The following is a 14,109-nucleotide window of genomic DNA, read 5'->3' on the forward strand; positions in this document are numbered from 1 at the left end:
GTCGCGTGCGCGGGGCCCGGCAGTCCGGACTGACTGCTGAGCTGCGCACGGCTGTTCCGCTTGAACTCTGTTCGCGTGGGCCGCCCGGGCCTTCTCCGGAGACGGCACGCATCCCGCGGTCCCTGTGCCTGCGTGTGACTGGTGTTCGCCGCACGGAACAGGGGTGTGGCACTGCTGAGTGCCGAACCCCGGGGAAGGAAACGGCAGCCCCGCAGCAGACTGTGTGACGCAGTGACGCGCGTGAGGACTCCCGCTCGTCGCGATGTCTGCACAGTGCGGTCACATAGACGCACGCACACCCCTGGGAGGCATCCCGGCGGCGGCCGCGAGCGCGGACTTGCCGGGAACAGTCTGGGCTGAATCCTGACTCCGCAGCCGGCTAGCGCTGTGTGCGCTTGCGCAGCAGGTTTCCCAGCGCCAGGGTGCTGCGGCGTCCTCGGCCCCCTCCGCACCCCCCCCGCCGCGTCGGGACTGTCCCGTGCGGAGGGGGAGGGGGCGGAGTGGTGAGCGGGGACGCACAACACGCACGCACGCACGCACGCCCTCACGCCGTCCGTCCGCGCGCACAGCACTGTGTGTGTGTCAGCTGGTCGCCGCCCACCTGCTCGCCCCCCTGCCCACCTCCCGCCCCAGGAAGGGCTGAGTCAGAGCCGCCGAAACGGCGATGAAGGCCTACTTAGAAGTCCAAGCCTCTAGGTTTAATTTTAAAAGAAAACTTAGAAAGTCACTCCAAGGAGTGCCAACGAATGACTGACTAGCTCGGGAAAAGCCGGCCTTTGCATTAGGATCGAGCCAGGCATTAGCAACAACTCAGGGCCCGCGCGCGGCACCACGGGCCTCGCCTCCAGATGCTGTCGCGGCGGGCAGCGGCGCTGCTGACACAAGAACTGGGGGGGCGGGGGGGGGCGGGGGGGGGACAGAAATACTCGGCGCGCAGTGCAGCCCGGCGGACACCCTGTAGCGCCCCTTTGTAAGAGACGAAAAGCCGTGTCTCCCCTCCGCCTGTGTCCGAGCAGCCCCTGGGCCGCAGACCAGAGAGGTCAGCGCAGTCACTCCGCGCCGCCGGGGTCTGGTGCGTGCGCACTCCCCCGGGGCGGGGCTGCGGGGTCACCCCGGCGCCCCCACCAGCCCGGCCGGCCGGCCGGCCGCCCGCCCGCCCTGTGGGGAGCAGGCAGGGTTCGGCTGCGCGTTCACCCCAGAACAACGGCCTCCTCCCAGTTCCTCTCTCCGACTCTGACCTGGGGAACCGTGTCCGTGGGCTGACCCAAGTCCCCGTCACGGGACTGCACTCCTGTCGGCATTCATTTCTGGAGGCAAACTCATTCCATATTTAAGAGCGGAACTTTTTTTCTTCCCCTCTAAAGCAGGCCCTTATAACCCTGCTCTGTCGCTGACTGATGAGGAGAATTAGATCCCGCGGAACTGCTCTGCGCTGCTCGCCAGAACACCCCCTGGGGAAAAGCACCTGGCGATCCAGACAAAACAACGTCGGCTAATGAGGGACATTCATTCCGGTGCAGAAGCCCCTTCATGGAGCAAACGGCAAACTCTGCCCCAAACCACAACCAATTCACCGACCCCCCCCACGGCCCCCTCCCCAGGTGTCCGGGTCCCTGGAGGGGGCACAACACTGGCCCCGCCGGGCTCTCTCTTGCCCACCCAACATCTCTGCTCCGCTGCCAGCGACCGGAGGGCTTCCTGGGGGTGGGCGTCCCAGGAAGCACTTCCGATGCCTGGACCGGCCCTCGGTCCCTCCGGCTCACCTCCCGCCAATGCCGGCTCCGAGGTCACCGCACCAAGGCCTCGGTGGTGACAGGCCTGACTCCTGTAATTCAATAAAAGGGCAACAAGCCCATAGGAAAATGGGCAACGGATAGAAACTGACAGTTTAAGGTAACAGAAATGGAAATGGCTCAGACATTATTTATATAATAATACCCAACCTCACTCCTAATAACAGAAGGCAAGTTGAGAGGACTTCCGGCCAAGACAGAAGCGCAGGTGGACACACTGACTCCTCGCACAACCAAAAGGAGGACAACAGATTTAAAAATAAAAAACCAGAACTGCCAGAAAATAGAACGGCATGAAAGTCCGACAACCAAGGAGTAAAGAAGAAACACTCACCCAGACCAGGTGGAGGGGTGGAGATGGGCAGTTGGGCAGAGGGGACTTGCAGCGAGGCGGCGGCTGGCAGACTGGGGGTCCCACATTCTCATGCGGATAAACCGGGAGGAACAACTGGGGAGCGAGACGGACCCACAACCCAGGGCTCCAGCAGGGAAATAAAGCCTCACACCTCTGACTGAAAACACCTGTGGGGGTTGCAGCAGCAGCAGGAGAAACTCCCAGCCTCACAGGAGAGTCTGTTGGAGAGACCCACAGGGTCCTAGAATGTACACAAGCCCACCCACCCGGGAATCAGCACCAGAAGGGCCCAGTTCGCTTGTGGGAAGTGGGGAAGTGACTGAGAGCCGGCAAAGAGAGGAGCAAGTGGCACTGTTCCTTCTCAGACCCCTCCCCCACAGCATCACAAGGCAGCCACGTGGGTTGCCCTGCCCTGGTGAACACCTAAGGCCCCGCCCCTCACTCGGTAATGGGAGCACTGAGACCAAAAAAATGACCCAAATGAAAGTTCCAGAAAAACACAACTAAGCGACAAAGAGATAGCCAACCTATCAGATGCACAGTTCAAAGCCCTGGTTATCAGGAAGCTCAGAACTGGTTGAACGAGGTCGAAAAACAGAGGAAGAAATGACGGCTATGCTAAGTGAAATAAAGGAAAATGTACAGGGAACCAACAATGACAGGAAGGAAACTGGGACTCAAATCAACGGTTTGGACCAGAAGAAAGAAAGAAACATTCAACCAGAACAGAATGAAATAAGAATTCAGAAAAATGAGAAGAGGTTTGAGGACATCTTTAAACATCCCAACATCTGAATCATAGGCATGAAAGGCAAGGACCTACATCCAAGATTACTGTCTCCAGCAAAGCTTTCATTTAGGACGGAAGGGCAGATAAAGTGCTTCCCAGATAAGGTCAAGTTAAAGGAGTTCATCATCACCAAGCCCTTATTATGAAATGTTAAAGGACTCATCTAAGAAAAAGAAAATAAAAAATATGAACAGTAAAATGACAACAAACTCACAGTTATTAACAAATGAATCTAAAACAAAAACAAAAAAAATGAACTAAGCAAACAACTAGAATAGGAACAGAATCACAGAAATGGAGGGTTACCAGCGGGGGAGTTGGAGGGGGAGGGAGGGGGAAAAGGCACAGGGAATAAACAGCATAAACAGGAGGGAGAAAACAGGAGGAGGTTAAGAACAGTACAGGAAATGGAGAAGCCAAGGAACTTATATGTACGACCCACGGACATGAACTAAAGGGGGGGAAATGCAGGTGGGAGGGGGTGTGCAGGGTGGAGGGGAATAAGGGGCGGGGGATGGCACAACTGTGATAGCATAATCAATAAAATATATTTAAAACAACAAAAAATAGAACGCAAGGTGAAACAACAGCAGGACGTCACTTTTTATATATTAGAGTAGAAAGCGTGGACCCGGTAACACTGGAGAGAGTGCATGGGGCACAGGTATCTACAGGCTGGCAATGGGCGTCAACACCCCTGGAGACCCACGTGCTAACGTGGGCACGTGCTACTGTCCACGAAGTAAATCCCGAAACTAGAGGTTTAAAGGGCGCACCTGACCAAGGGTTCGGAGCCAGATGCAGAAGCCAAGTCGGAAGGGGCTGAGAAAGTGCTCCAGGCGCAGGCGGTGGATGCAGTTTACTTTCCACACTGAACCCAAGGAGAAGGCATGCACGGTGCTCGGTGACACGCACGGTGACAGACTGGGGGTGGGGAAAGCAGAGGGGGACCCGCCCACACTGGGTGAAGAGTAAAATAGACAGACACGTTTCCTTCGCATTTGTGCATGCAGGACGGTGAACACTGACCAGAGCCTGCAGAGCGCGCAGGTACGAGAACGACACGTGAGGACACCGCTCTGGCCGCTCACCTGTGTTACTCCAGGTGCTCGGAGAGCACGCGAGCTCGCTCAAGGGAAAGGCGGGCCCCTCTCCTGCGGGCTGGGACGTGGTGCCCGCTCAGCCAGCGCTTCTCACCGTCAGGACCTCTCCCGTGGCTGCTGGCAGTCACTGAGCCCCGCGGGCACGCCGGGTGGCAGCCCGTGTTCAGTTCTGGCACACAGGCAGGGGCCTCCGGCCCGCACACACCACGGCTAGACCCTCACCGTACAGTCTCGGCGATAAGACAAGTTATGTGGGACCCTCCATGGCAGCATGGTGTAGAATACTGACACCATGTAAACGTCAGCAGGCATTTAAATTATGAGGAGACAGGTTACGTATCACGAACGCATACAATGGAGCCTTACAGAGCCATTAAAATCGCAGCAGACCTTGCGCTGGCCGGGTGGCTCAGCTGGCTCCACGCACCAAAGGCTGTCGGTTCAACTTCCGGTCAGGGCACATACCTGGGTTGCCGGTTCGATCCCCAGCCAGGTTGTGTGCGGAGGCAACTGATCCATCACATTGACGTTACTTTCTCTCCCCTCTCTCTTCCTTTCTCTAAAATCAATGGGAATATTGTCAAGTGAGGATTTAAAAAAAATTAATCTCACTTGTGAAGATAGACTCAACGTCACTAACCATCAGAGAAATGTAAAAACCACAGTGAGACTACCTCACCCCTGTCACAACGGCCATCATTAAAAAATCAACGAGTGCTGGTGAGGATGAGGGGGAAGGGGACCCTCGGGCACCGCTGGAGGGGACGCAGCCTGGTGCAGCCCCTGTGGGAAGCAGTGTGGAGGTCCCTCAAAAAATTAAAAACGGAACTGCCTTACGCCTTCTGGGCACCCAGAGAACCCCAAAGCAGTAATTCACACGGCACTCGCCCGTGCGCACTGCGGCATTGTCTGCAGCGGCCAGGAGACGAAAGCCACGTAAGTGCCCCTCGGTCTGTGCACTGGACTATCCCCTCAGCCATAAAAATAAAATGAAACCTTACCGTTTGCGACATCGTGGATGGACCTAGAGGGTATTACGCTAAGTGACTGAGTCAGAGACAAATGCCGTAAGATTTCACTGGCGTGTGTCATCTGAAGAACCACACCAAACAAAGATGGACTCGCAGGTACGAAGAGCCGATGGCTGCTGGATCGGCCGGGGGCGTGGGCTGGGTGGGTTAAAGGAGAAGGGATTAGGGAGTACAGCAGTCACAAAACAGTCCCGAGAGCTCCGGCCCGTGTGGCTCGGTTGGCTGGAGCTCGTCCCTAAACAGAAGGGCTCAGCCCCCTGGGTCAAGGTGCGTGCAAGAGGCAACCAGCCAGTGTCCCTTTCTCCCCCTCCCTCCACCCCCCATAAAATCAGTAAGCGTGTCCTCATTTGAGGGTTAAAGAGAGTCACGATGTCAAGTACATCACAGTAAATACAGCCAATACTACTGTAGTAACTGTGCGGTACCAGATTACTGGGCACTACACTTACCGGAGGCTCCCTTTATAAATTATGTAGATGTCTAACCACCATCCTGTACCCTGAAACTTATATAATATCAAATATCAACTGTAATGGAAACATAAAAAATAAACATAGGTTAAAAGACAATATGGGTACTATATAACTATAACTTACTCTTTACCCAACCAGACAGTGGGCAGTGATGTGGGAGGCTTTGCCAACACAAACTTTCAGGTTAATAAAGATTAAGCCGTCACCCTGGCTGGTGTTACTCAGTGGATTGGGCACCGGTCTATAAACCAAAGGGTCGTGGGTTCGATTCCCAGTCAGGGCACATGCCTGGATTGTGGGTCAGGTCCCCTGTGAGGGGGTGTGTGAGAAGCAACCGCATATTGATGTTTCTCTCCCTCTTTCTCCCTCCCTTCCCCTCTGCCTAAAAATAAATAAATACATTTTTTAAAAAGAAAATATTATTAAAAAAAAAAGACTGAGCCATAAAACCCTACCGCAGTCACGGGTAGGACTGGGACGACGACCCGCAGTCACTGATCAGAACAGAGGAGTGGCAGGTCCGACTTCTCAGCACGCTGCAGTACCACTTACCCGCACTTGGGAACTCCCACGAAGGCACCAGCTCTGTGGTAAGTGAGGGTCATCTCTGACCAAACGGTGAGGGCGGCGGCCGAAGGGAACCCGCCGCCACCAGGATGTGCGCGCGGGGACTCGCGCCGCATCTCCGACTGCGGACAGACACAACTTCGCCGCCAGCAGCAGGAGGCCAGCCGTGCAACTACGGCACCTGGACGACCTTCCTCCACCAGCCACGACAGCCCTTCACCTCTGCCGGCAAATACTTTATGAACGGGAAGACGTTTGCAGGAGTACCGATTGTAATTCTGGCCCGAGTGTTTTACGAGGAAGTTAATGAAGAGATCTGCTTTAGAACTCTATAAATACCTAACTAGCAATCCAGAGAATGTATGAACTTTTTAAAACATTGTGAGACATCCCACGGTGAACATAATGCTCCCAATACCGTGTCTAGGGAAACAGGAATCATTCTAGAATCTTCTTTCGTGACAGAAAAACATCCTCACACTAGAAAGGCAACAGATTCAACTATGTGGCAAATTCAACTGCAGGTGCTTCTTACAATGCAGCTGTGTCCTGATACACGCAGAGGAAGCTGAAAACACCCCAACCAGAAAATGCATTTAACCTACTGAACATCACAGCGTGTCCTAGCTGGTTTCTACCGAACGTGTATTGCTTTGGCACCATTATAAAGTGGAAAAATTGTAAACCAAAGCATTGTAAACCAGGGACCACCTGTACACAGTTTTTGTGCTGTAACTAAACAACTTGTGAAATATTCCTAAAGTCAGTGGACAGCACAGAAAAGTCATCTTTGTTATAGTCCATAATTCTGCAGACAAGCACGAGGTGTTCCAGGACCTTAAATTTTTATGTTACCGAGAACAAGATTGTCCACTATAATCAGGGAGGAGTTTCTTAGAGGGTACATTCTCTGGGGTGATTATAATGTTTACCTTTTCTCTTTTCTTCACTCAAAACATTTACTAAGTGGGAAAGGAAATGTCACCAAGAAAGTCAAATGAAATGCACAATAAATGTTTCCTGAAGTGGAAAGAAACTTGGTTACCTTTGGTGACAATAAAAAACTACTGAGACAGGTTGTCACAGGCTTACAGCCAAACAGAAAACTGCTGGAGGTAATGACCAAATTGTAATTTTGATTGGTTTGCTTTATTATTATTACTGTTATTACTATTCTTATGTCTGTCTCCCCCAATACTTCCCAACGTGGAGTCTATTTCAAATCCTTCTAAGAATCTACTTCATGAGTTAAATATTTACATACAAAGCAGATACACGGTAATCTTTAAAAAGCAAGTCATTTCACGTCTTAGGGGCTGGAGCCAGTTTAACGTAATCAAAGGCTGTAACTGTAAAAAATGTGGCGGTAGCACTCTAAAGCCCAGAGGACGCAGCTGTGCAGCTCCAGCACGGCCGAGCCCCAGCTGAGGCAGGTCCCCACCGCACACCGGCAACCGCTGTCCGACAGCAAGGACGTCGGCAGGAAAACATCTGAGGTGTGAAACATGTAATGTTGACGGCAAATGTTTCAGAATACCAGGAATGAGGCTACTGAAAAACAAAGTAAATCTAAAACAAGAAAAGGGAAAAGGGCGTATTTATTAAAAATAAAAAGAGTAGGCAGTCTCTGATAACAAACAAAACCATTTAGATTCCAAATGCATCCAGTACACATTCTAACAACACACATACATTTAAAAGAACAAAGATCCATTAAGTAACTTTCTCAGATGTTCCACAAGGAAAAAAAGTCTCCTGGCTCCCTCCTGCGGGGCGCGGCCCGCACACCGGCGCAGGGCCAGCGCCCCGTGTCCTGTGCGGCGCGGCGGTGCACAGTGTGCGTGCGCGTGCGCGTGCGGTGGACACAGTGCCTGGGCCAGGCTGCAGCTGCTTCAGGACGGGTCCAGAACGCGCCAGTGGCTCCTCTTCAGAAAAGTCTCTGTCGACTGGAAGCGCAGTGACAACCGTTTCCCCAAACTTCAGTTTTAACAAAATGCACCGAACTACTGACTCTATGCTTTCACGCTATCTTTCACGAGCACTAAGTACTGTGTAAAGTCTCAGTTCAGCCAAACCGACGCCTTCAAGCGTCAGAGCGCCCCCACCGCAGCTGCGTGGCCGGCGAGCGGGCTCCGCCGGCCGCCGGCCCAGGGACGCTCGCGAAGCCAGACCTCCGGCAGAGAAGGTGCACCGCAGCGCAGGCGCAGACCGCGCGCCCAGCCCCGGCCTCAGGACACGCACAGCTCCGGCTCGCCCGGCGGCGCCAGCTTGCCGTCCTCCGCCTTGTCGGGCCCCGGCGCGCGGCAGGCGCTCCTCCGCTTGAACAGCCGCAGGCTCAGCCGCAGCAGCTCGCTGTCCGCCGCCGGCGCGCCCGTGTACGCCTGCTTCGCCGTGCCCTGCGGGAGACGCGGGAGCGCATTGAAAGGGGGACGTGAGTGATCGGCGGACAGGGAGAAGGACGGGCTGACTTCTAACAAAAGCGTAGCAGTTCTATGAAAAGTTAATTTGAGGCGGATAATAGCTATTCTGGATATTTAAAAGCAAATTAGGAAATGTTTTCAGACTCGAAGAATCACAGAAAAGAAATTAATCTTGCTTAGTGGAGGAACCTTCTCGACCAGTTCTGACTTCATTTCTAATGAGAAAAGGCCCTGCGCCCTCCATGTCGAACAGCCCGACCCCTCGGACCTGCCGAAACACCCCCCTTGGGTGGAGCGCCCGCTGATGCGGCCCCACTCCCACACGGGTTGTCTTCCACACGGATTCTCGGAAGGGCGGCGGCGAGCCCCGCGGGCTCCGGCCGGGGCGCCAGGCTCCCTGGACGCGGGCTCCGGGAGCGGCCGCCCCTCCCTGCACGACAGCGACCGCGCGTCTCTGCCGCTGGGACTGAACGCGGGCCGGCAGGGCTGCGGTCGGCGTCCCCAAGTTCAGCTGCACGCTCTCCGAGCGCCCGTGCAATGAAACGACTGAGGTCCGCCCGTCCCCAGGTCCGGCCTTTTCGGTCATTGCTAGCTAGGGTCCTTACAGGAACAAGGTGGTGCCCTGATCACCTCTGCTTTTAAAAAATATTTCGTAAGTTGGGATTCAGTAAAACTAACATTTCATGTCCACAGTGGTTCCTCGGTACCTGCCGTTACCTCGCTCCCGAACCCGTGACAAGCGCCCGAGGCAGTGAGCGCCAGCAAGCGCCGCGTGCGGAGACGTTCTTCCTCGTCCAAGTGCAACGAGCCCTGACGCCGGCCAGGCCCGAGGCACGACTGTGGTTCTGAGGGTTTCCCGCGTGCGCAGGTTCACTAACCACAGCCACAGTCAGGGTGCAGAGTCCCCGCACTGAGAAAACCCTCCCTTCACGCCCCCTGCAGTGGCACCCTCCTGACCCCCGCCCGCTGACCACACCGTCTCAAGTGCCACGGCTTTATGGTAAATCTCAAAATCGGGCAGTGGGGGCCTTCCGGCTTTATTCATTTTTTGCTCATCTTTAAAAAAAAATTATGTTGGCTACCCATGCCCACCAATGACCACGCCACCCAAATAAAAGTCCCAGTTCTTAACTTTAAAGGCCTGAGAGGTTTTCAATTTCTCATGATCAGCTAGCTCTCTTCTGAACCAAGACTAACTCCTGCCCCTCTGGCATGGCAGCTCCCTTTCCTCTTCCAAAGTAAACGCTTGAGTGCAATCACCTGCGTTTATTTCCCTCTTTTCAACATGACACAACCTCAGAAACACGGTTTCCATAAATATCCTCACCACATCCTGGGGAGTATTGTTCCTTAAGCTTCAATTTAGATAAAGTTCTAGTTGGTTTATTATCTAAAGAAACTTTTCACAATAAAATATTTTACAGAAAGAGTATTTTAAACTTTATACATCAACTTTTGAATAACAAATTGTTATTCAACACCAATAAAATGTTCAAGTATAAAATGAAAAGTATTATAAATTATAATAGAATTTCTTCTTACATGCATAAAAAACTAGAAAACCAAACTCAGAGATACAGAGGAGACCACGACCTCACCTCAAAGCAATCGAATGGAAGCTCTGCCATTCATACAACCTCAACAAACACTTTTTTCTGCATTTGCTCCAAGGGAACAATAATACCTTCTCATTCTTGACCAGCTGCTTCCGGATCGCGGAGTCCCGCCTGAAGCACAAGGCCTTGCAACACGGCCCGAGGTCACTGAGAAGACTCGCTCTTTCTTCTTTTCGCAGCAGTGCAGCCATGTTGAGGGCCCCCAGTTCGTGTTCAAAGAGACTGTCTGCATCTTTAAAAAAAAAAAGGCATTAAGTTTTCCAAAAATATAAACATGTCATCAACTGCTTAGATGAATATGCCACAAAGTCTACAATGTTGATGCAAATTATATGATTTTCAATGTTAACAATATTGATGCAAATTATTTTACATAAAAGGCAATCTATTCTTGGCTAGTCTGAAACAAAAATAAACATTCTGGTAGCCACTTTAAGATATAAGAAATGCAGACCTGGGTGAGAGAGTCTAGACACTGATCACTAACTATGGGAAGAAAAGTTCAAGTTAAGGATCAGTGAAGTCAAATTCAGAATACTGCATCCCACCCACTACTACTTAAAATTCTAGATTTCAGGACTTTACTGTCTCAAGATTCAAGTGTAATAATGTGACTGCAGACGGGGACCTCCAAAATCAGTCTGGAAAGCGACTAGGTGTCAGTCAGACAATCTGCACACTCCATCCTAGACTTGGTCACTACGAAACCCTGGACAGCGTATTAAAGGAAAATCGCCTAGTTCTGAGGCATAACGCCGAGGGAGGGAAAGGTGCTTCAAACTTAAAAACTGTTGAATCAGGGCAGAATTAATAAAGGGGCATTCAATAAATTTAATGTCTCTATTTTTCATATTACATGGTCGGAGACTCTCCAGACAGACCGTGTATCTAGAGCACCCAGTCATGTGATATAGACATGGGTGTGCGTGTGCACACGTGTGTATATATATATCCCTGACCAGGGGGCTCAGTCCGTTGGAGAGCTGCCCCGAACCCCAAAAGGCTGCGGTCCGATCCCCAGTCAGGGTGTGTACAGGAGTGACTAGTCTGTGCTTCTCTTTCACACTCGTGTTTCTCTCCCTCTAAGACCCGATGCACGTATCCTTGGGTGAGGACTGAAAACACAGATCGCACACTGGGCGTGCTGCGTGAGGACAGGCCAGGGCCCTGTTCCCAGGCATCTTGGCAGTGGCAGCACACGGCACCCATCGCAGCAGGACTCGGTCACCTTTGGGTTTCTCTAGAAGCCTCTGGCACGTCTCTCTGACTCTGGAAAAGAGTTCGGGGCCTGCCAGCTTCCTAGAAACCCCGACTCGCAGCATCACGGCCCCAGGCGTGAACTTGAGCAGCGCGGCCCCCGGCTCGCGCGGCTCCTTCGGGTGCTTGGGCAGGAGCCCGGACCAGTCCACGTCGATCACGTCCAGTGGGTCTGCAAGAGAGAGAGAGCAGGAGCCTCTTACCCCGGGCAGCGGCATGCTCGTTATCGACAGGGAAACGTGCACCGTGAAACACGGGAAACCACTACAGAACGACTACTTTAAACCGGAAAGTCCGTATTCTTCAGATGAAATCTTCTCTATAAACGCCAACACTTAGAACCTAGGGACCTTTACATATAAAACAGTCCTTCTCGCCAGAAGAAAACAGGCAAGCACACAGAAACCCAGCAAACCGATTCCTGTAAATAACTCCTGCAATTGCTCCAGCCATCCAATGAAAAAAGTCCACTGCTTCACTAAGAATAATAGGTCTGATGTTTGACACTTGGTATCAGAACCCCTTCACGGGTTAAATCTGGGAATCTCATTTGCACGTATGTGCGTGCAAACACACACATTTACTTTCTAAAAACAGTTCACTATGAAATTATCTATGGGACAATTGCTCTTATTAATACTGAGAATAAATCATCCACCCACTGACAAGGAACAGTTGAGGAAATCAACCAAATACTGTTCTCTTTAGAAACACACGATAGCCAATGATACAGATAACAATTACACATACCCTCTGTATTAGTAGAAAAAAATTGTGAAATATAAGAGCAAATTAGGTAAAAGTAAAGTGTAATATACTGTATACTCAAAGGTCCTCACGTGATTTAAAAACAAAACCCCAAACTCATCATTAACCACCAAACTAATTGGGGAGACGGACACAGTCAGCAGAGGAAGCTCTGGCAAGGCATAAAGCACTGCAAGTAAAAATAATCACCGAGTTTAGAACGCTGATACAAAGAGGTGTACGACTAGCATTGAAACACAATTTCAGCTGCTACCAATTTCTGAAAACAGTCATTTCAAAGGCTGGTTTGTGGGTCTCGCTGTGCAGCTCTGCGCCAGACACCCCCCATCCAGAACACTCCTGGGCGGTCAGTATCGGTCAGACCCCACGTTATTTAAAACATGAATCTTAAACCCTGGAAAGGACATCTTACGACTCTGCTATTTCAAATGAGGCCTTTCCCAATTCACAGGCAAAGTCTACTTACAAACGAGCGCAGCATTTTTAGTACTTTTATTGATGATCATTTTCATTATTGTTAGCTTTTCGACGTTAATTGAAACACAAAGGGAAAGTTCCAGCTGCCTTTCATTAGCAACTGCTACAGCAGGAAAGGGAACAGCAGCACCCTCACGCCCTAGGCCCCGGAACCGCTGCGCCCCACCGCCGCGCCCGCCCGCCTCACCCGGCATCTTCTCCTCCTCCTGCGGGTCCTCCCGCTTCTCAGCGTCGCCCGCCAGGATCTCGTCCAGCTCGTCGTCGCTGATGGGCTCGTAGCCTTCGCCCGCACCGGAGCCCAGGGAGTGCACGTCGTCCAGCTTGGATTCGTCGTCTCCTGCTGATTGGGAAGATGAACGTCACGTCAAAGAGGGCACCGGAGGAGAGGACATCTAACTCAAGCCGAAGACATAGAGGCTGTGCACACTAAAAAAACTAGAAAAGCATCTTTTCACTAGAAAATGACATTTAAAATTAATTATTCAAAACACTTGATAATTCCAAAAAACTGGAAACTTCAATCGGTCAAATTTAATTTTCATGGCGAGAACACAGGAGGGACAGCTATATCAAAACAGGTTCTACGATTACAGTTAAAGTAGGAGATACGGAAGCTGACACATTAACGTTATGTGGTGTTAATTTTTATGCTAAAACTTTAAGTAAATCCGACCTACTAACTTCAAAATGATGCATTAATTTCCTTACCTAAACTCATTAATTTTTTAAAAACTTGCAAACTTATTCACAAAATCTGTCTGAAACTTAAACTTCAGTGTACGGTATTTAGCTTGTACGAAGGACTCCACGGCACGAGGTAAAACGTAAACGCACCGTGAACTCTCCCTGCGTCTCCCAGCACATCCTCCCTGTCCTGCTGCTATCCTTGGATTAGTGAACACGGGTTTATCAAGAATGCTCTAGTACGATTTTAACACATTTTTGTTACTACCACTGGTGTATATTCTAGTTCCTTATTTCACCAACTTTTCTCAACCACCTAGTCTCCTGGGGAGTTAGTTGTGAACTTAAATTATCCTAAAATTAGAGTACTTTTAATATTTCTAGTCCTTAGTTATCAATACGCTTGACTGTGTTTACGACACTAGTGTTCAAGATGCAACAGCACACTTTATGACAAAAATTTGCAGCAAATATAGCAAACTAGGAGACATTTCTAATCGTTCTAACACTTTTCTAGTCCATTACATTCTACAGTAATCTCCTCTACCCTCACCAATTCACTTATAAGGTAACCAATTTTAATAACTTCATAATACAAATATAAATCTAAACATAAACACAAATGATAGGATTTTTAATCTTTCAAGTTTACCCAACTCATCTTCCCATTTTAGGTGAATAAAATGCTTCATCTCACAGTAAGTAATTCACCTATAAATTTCTATGCTATGTTATCGATGACCACAGCCAATGAATGACTTAGAAAAATGGTCAC

At 50.7% G+C, this 14,109-nt stretch overlaps 1 protein-coding gene across 7 annotated transcripts in view; it reads right to left on the reverse strand.

The window, feature by feature from the left end:
• Positions 1–7,691: 7,691 nt before the first annotated feature.
• The window catches only part of ZC3H13 (zinc finger CCCH-type containing 13), a 39,500-nt gene continuing 33,082 nt past the window's right edge, over positions 7,692–14,109 (reverse strand). For 5 of the 7 annotated variants that reach the window (XM_045838983.1, XM_045838988.1, XM_045838987.1 and 2 more), the window contains 4 exons: positions 12,838–12,990; positions 11,377–11,577; positions 10,217–10,380; positions 7,692–8,508 (listed from right to left, as the gene is read on the reverse strand). In XM_045838983.1, the coding sequence (XP_045694939.1) occupies positions 8,341–8,508; positions 10,217–10,380; positions 11,377–11,577; positions 12,838–12,990 (686 nt within the window). In that variant the 3' untranslated portion in view covers positions 7,692–8,340. The remainder of the gene's footprint in view (positions 8,509–10,216; positions 10,381–11,376; positions 11,578–12,837; positions 12,991–14,109) is intronic. The other 2 variants (XM_045838989.1, XM_045838984.1) reach the window with 1 other exon arrangement.

The sequence above is a fragment of the Phyllostomus hastatus genome, unplaced genomic scaffold (genome assembly GCF_019186645.2).
Source record: "Phyllostomus hastatus isolate PE091 unplaced genomic scaffold, TTU_PhHast_1.1 phas_contig_29, whole genome shotgun sequence".
NCBI classification, from domain to species: Eukaryota; Metazoa; Chordata; class Mammalia; order Chiroptera; family Phyllostomidae; genus Phyllostomus; species Phyllostomus hastatus.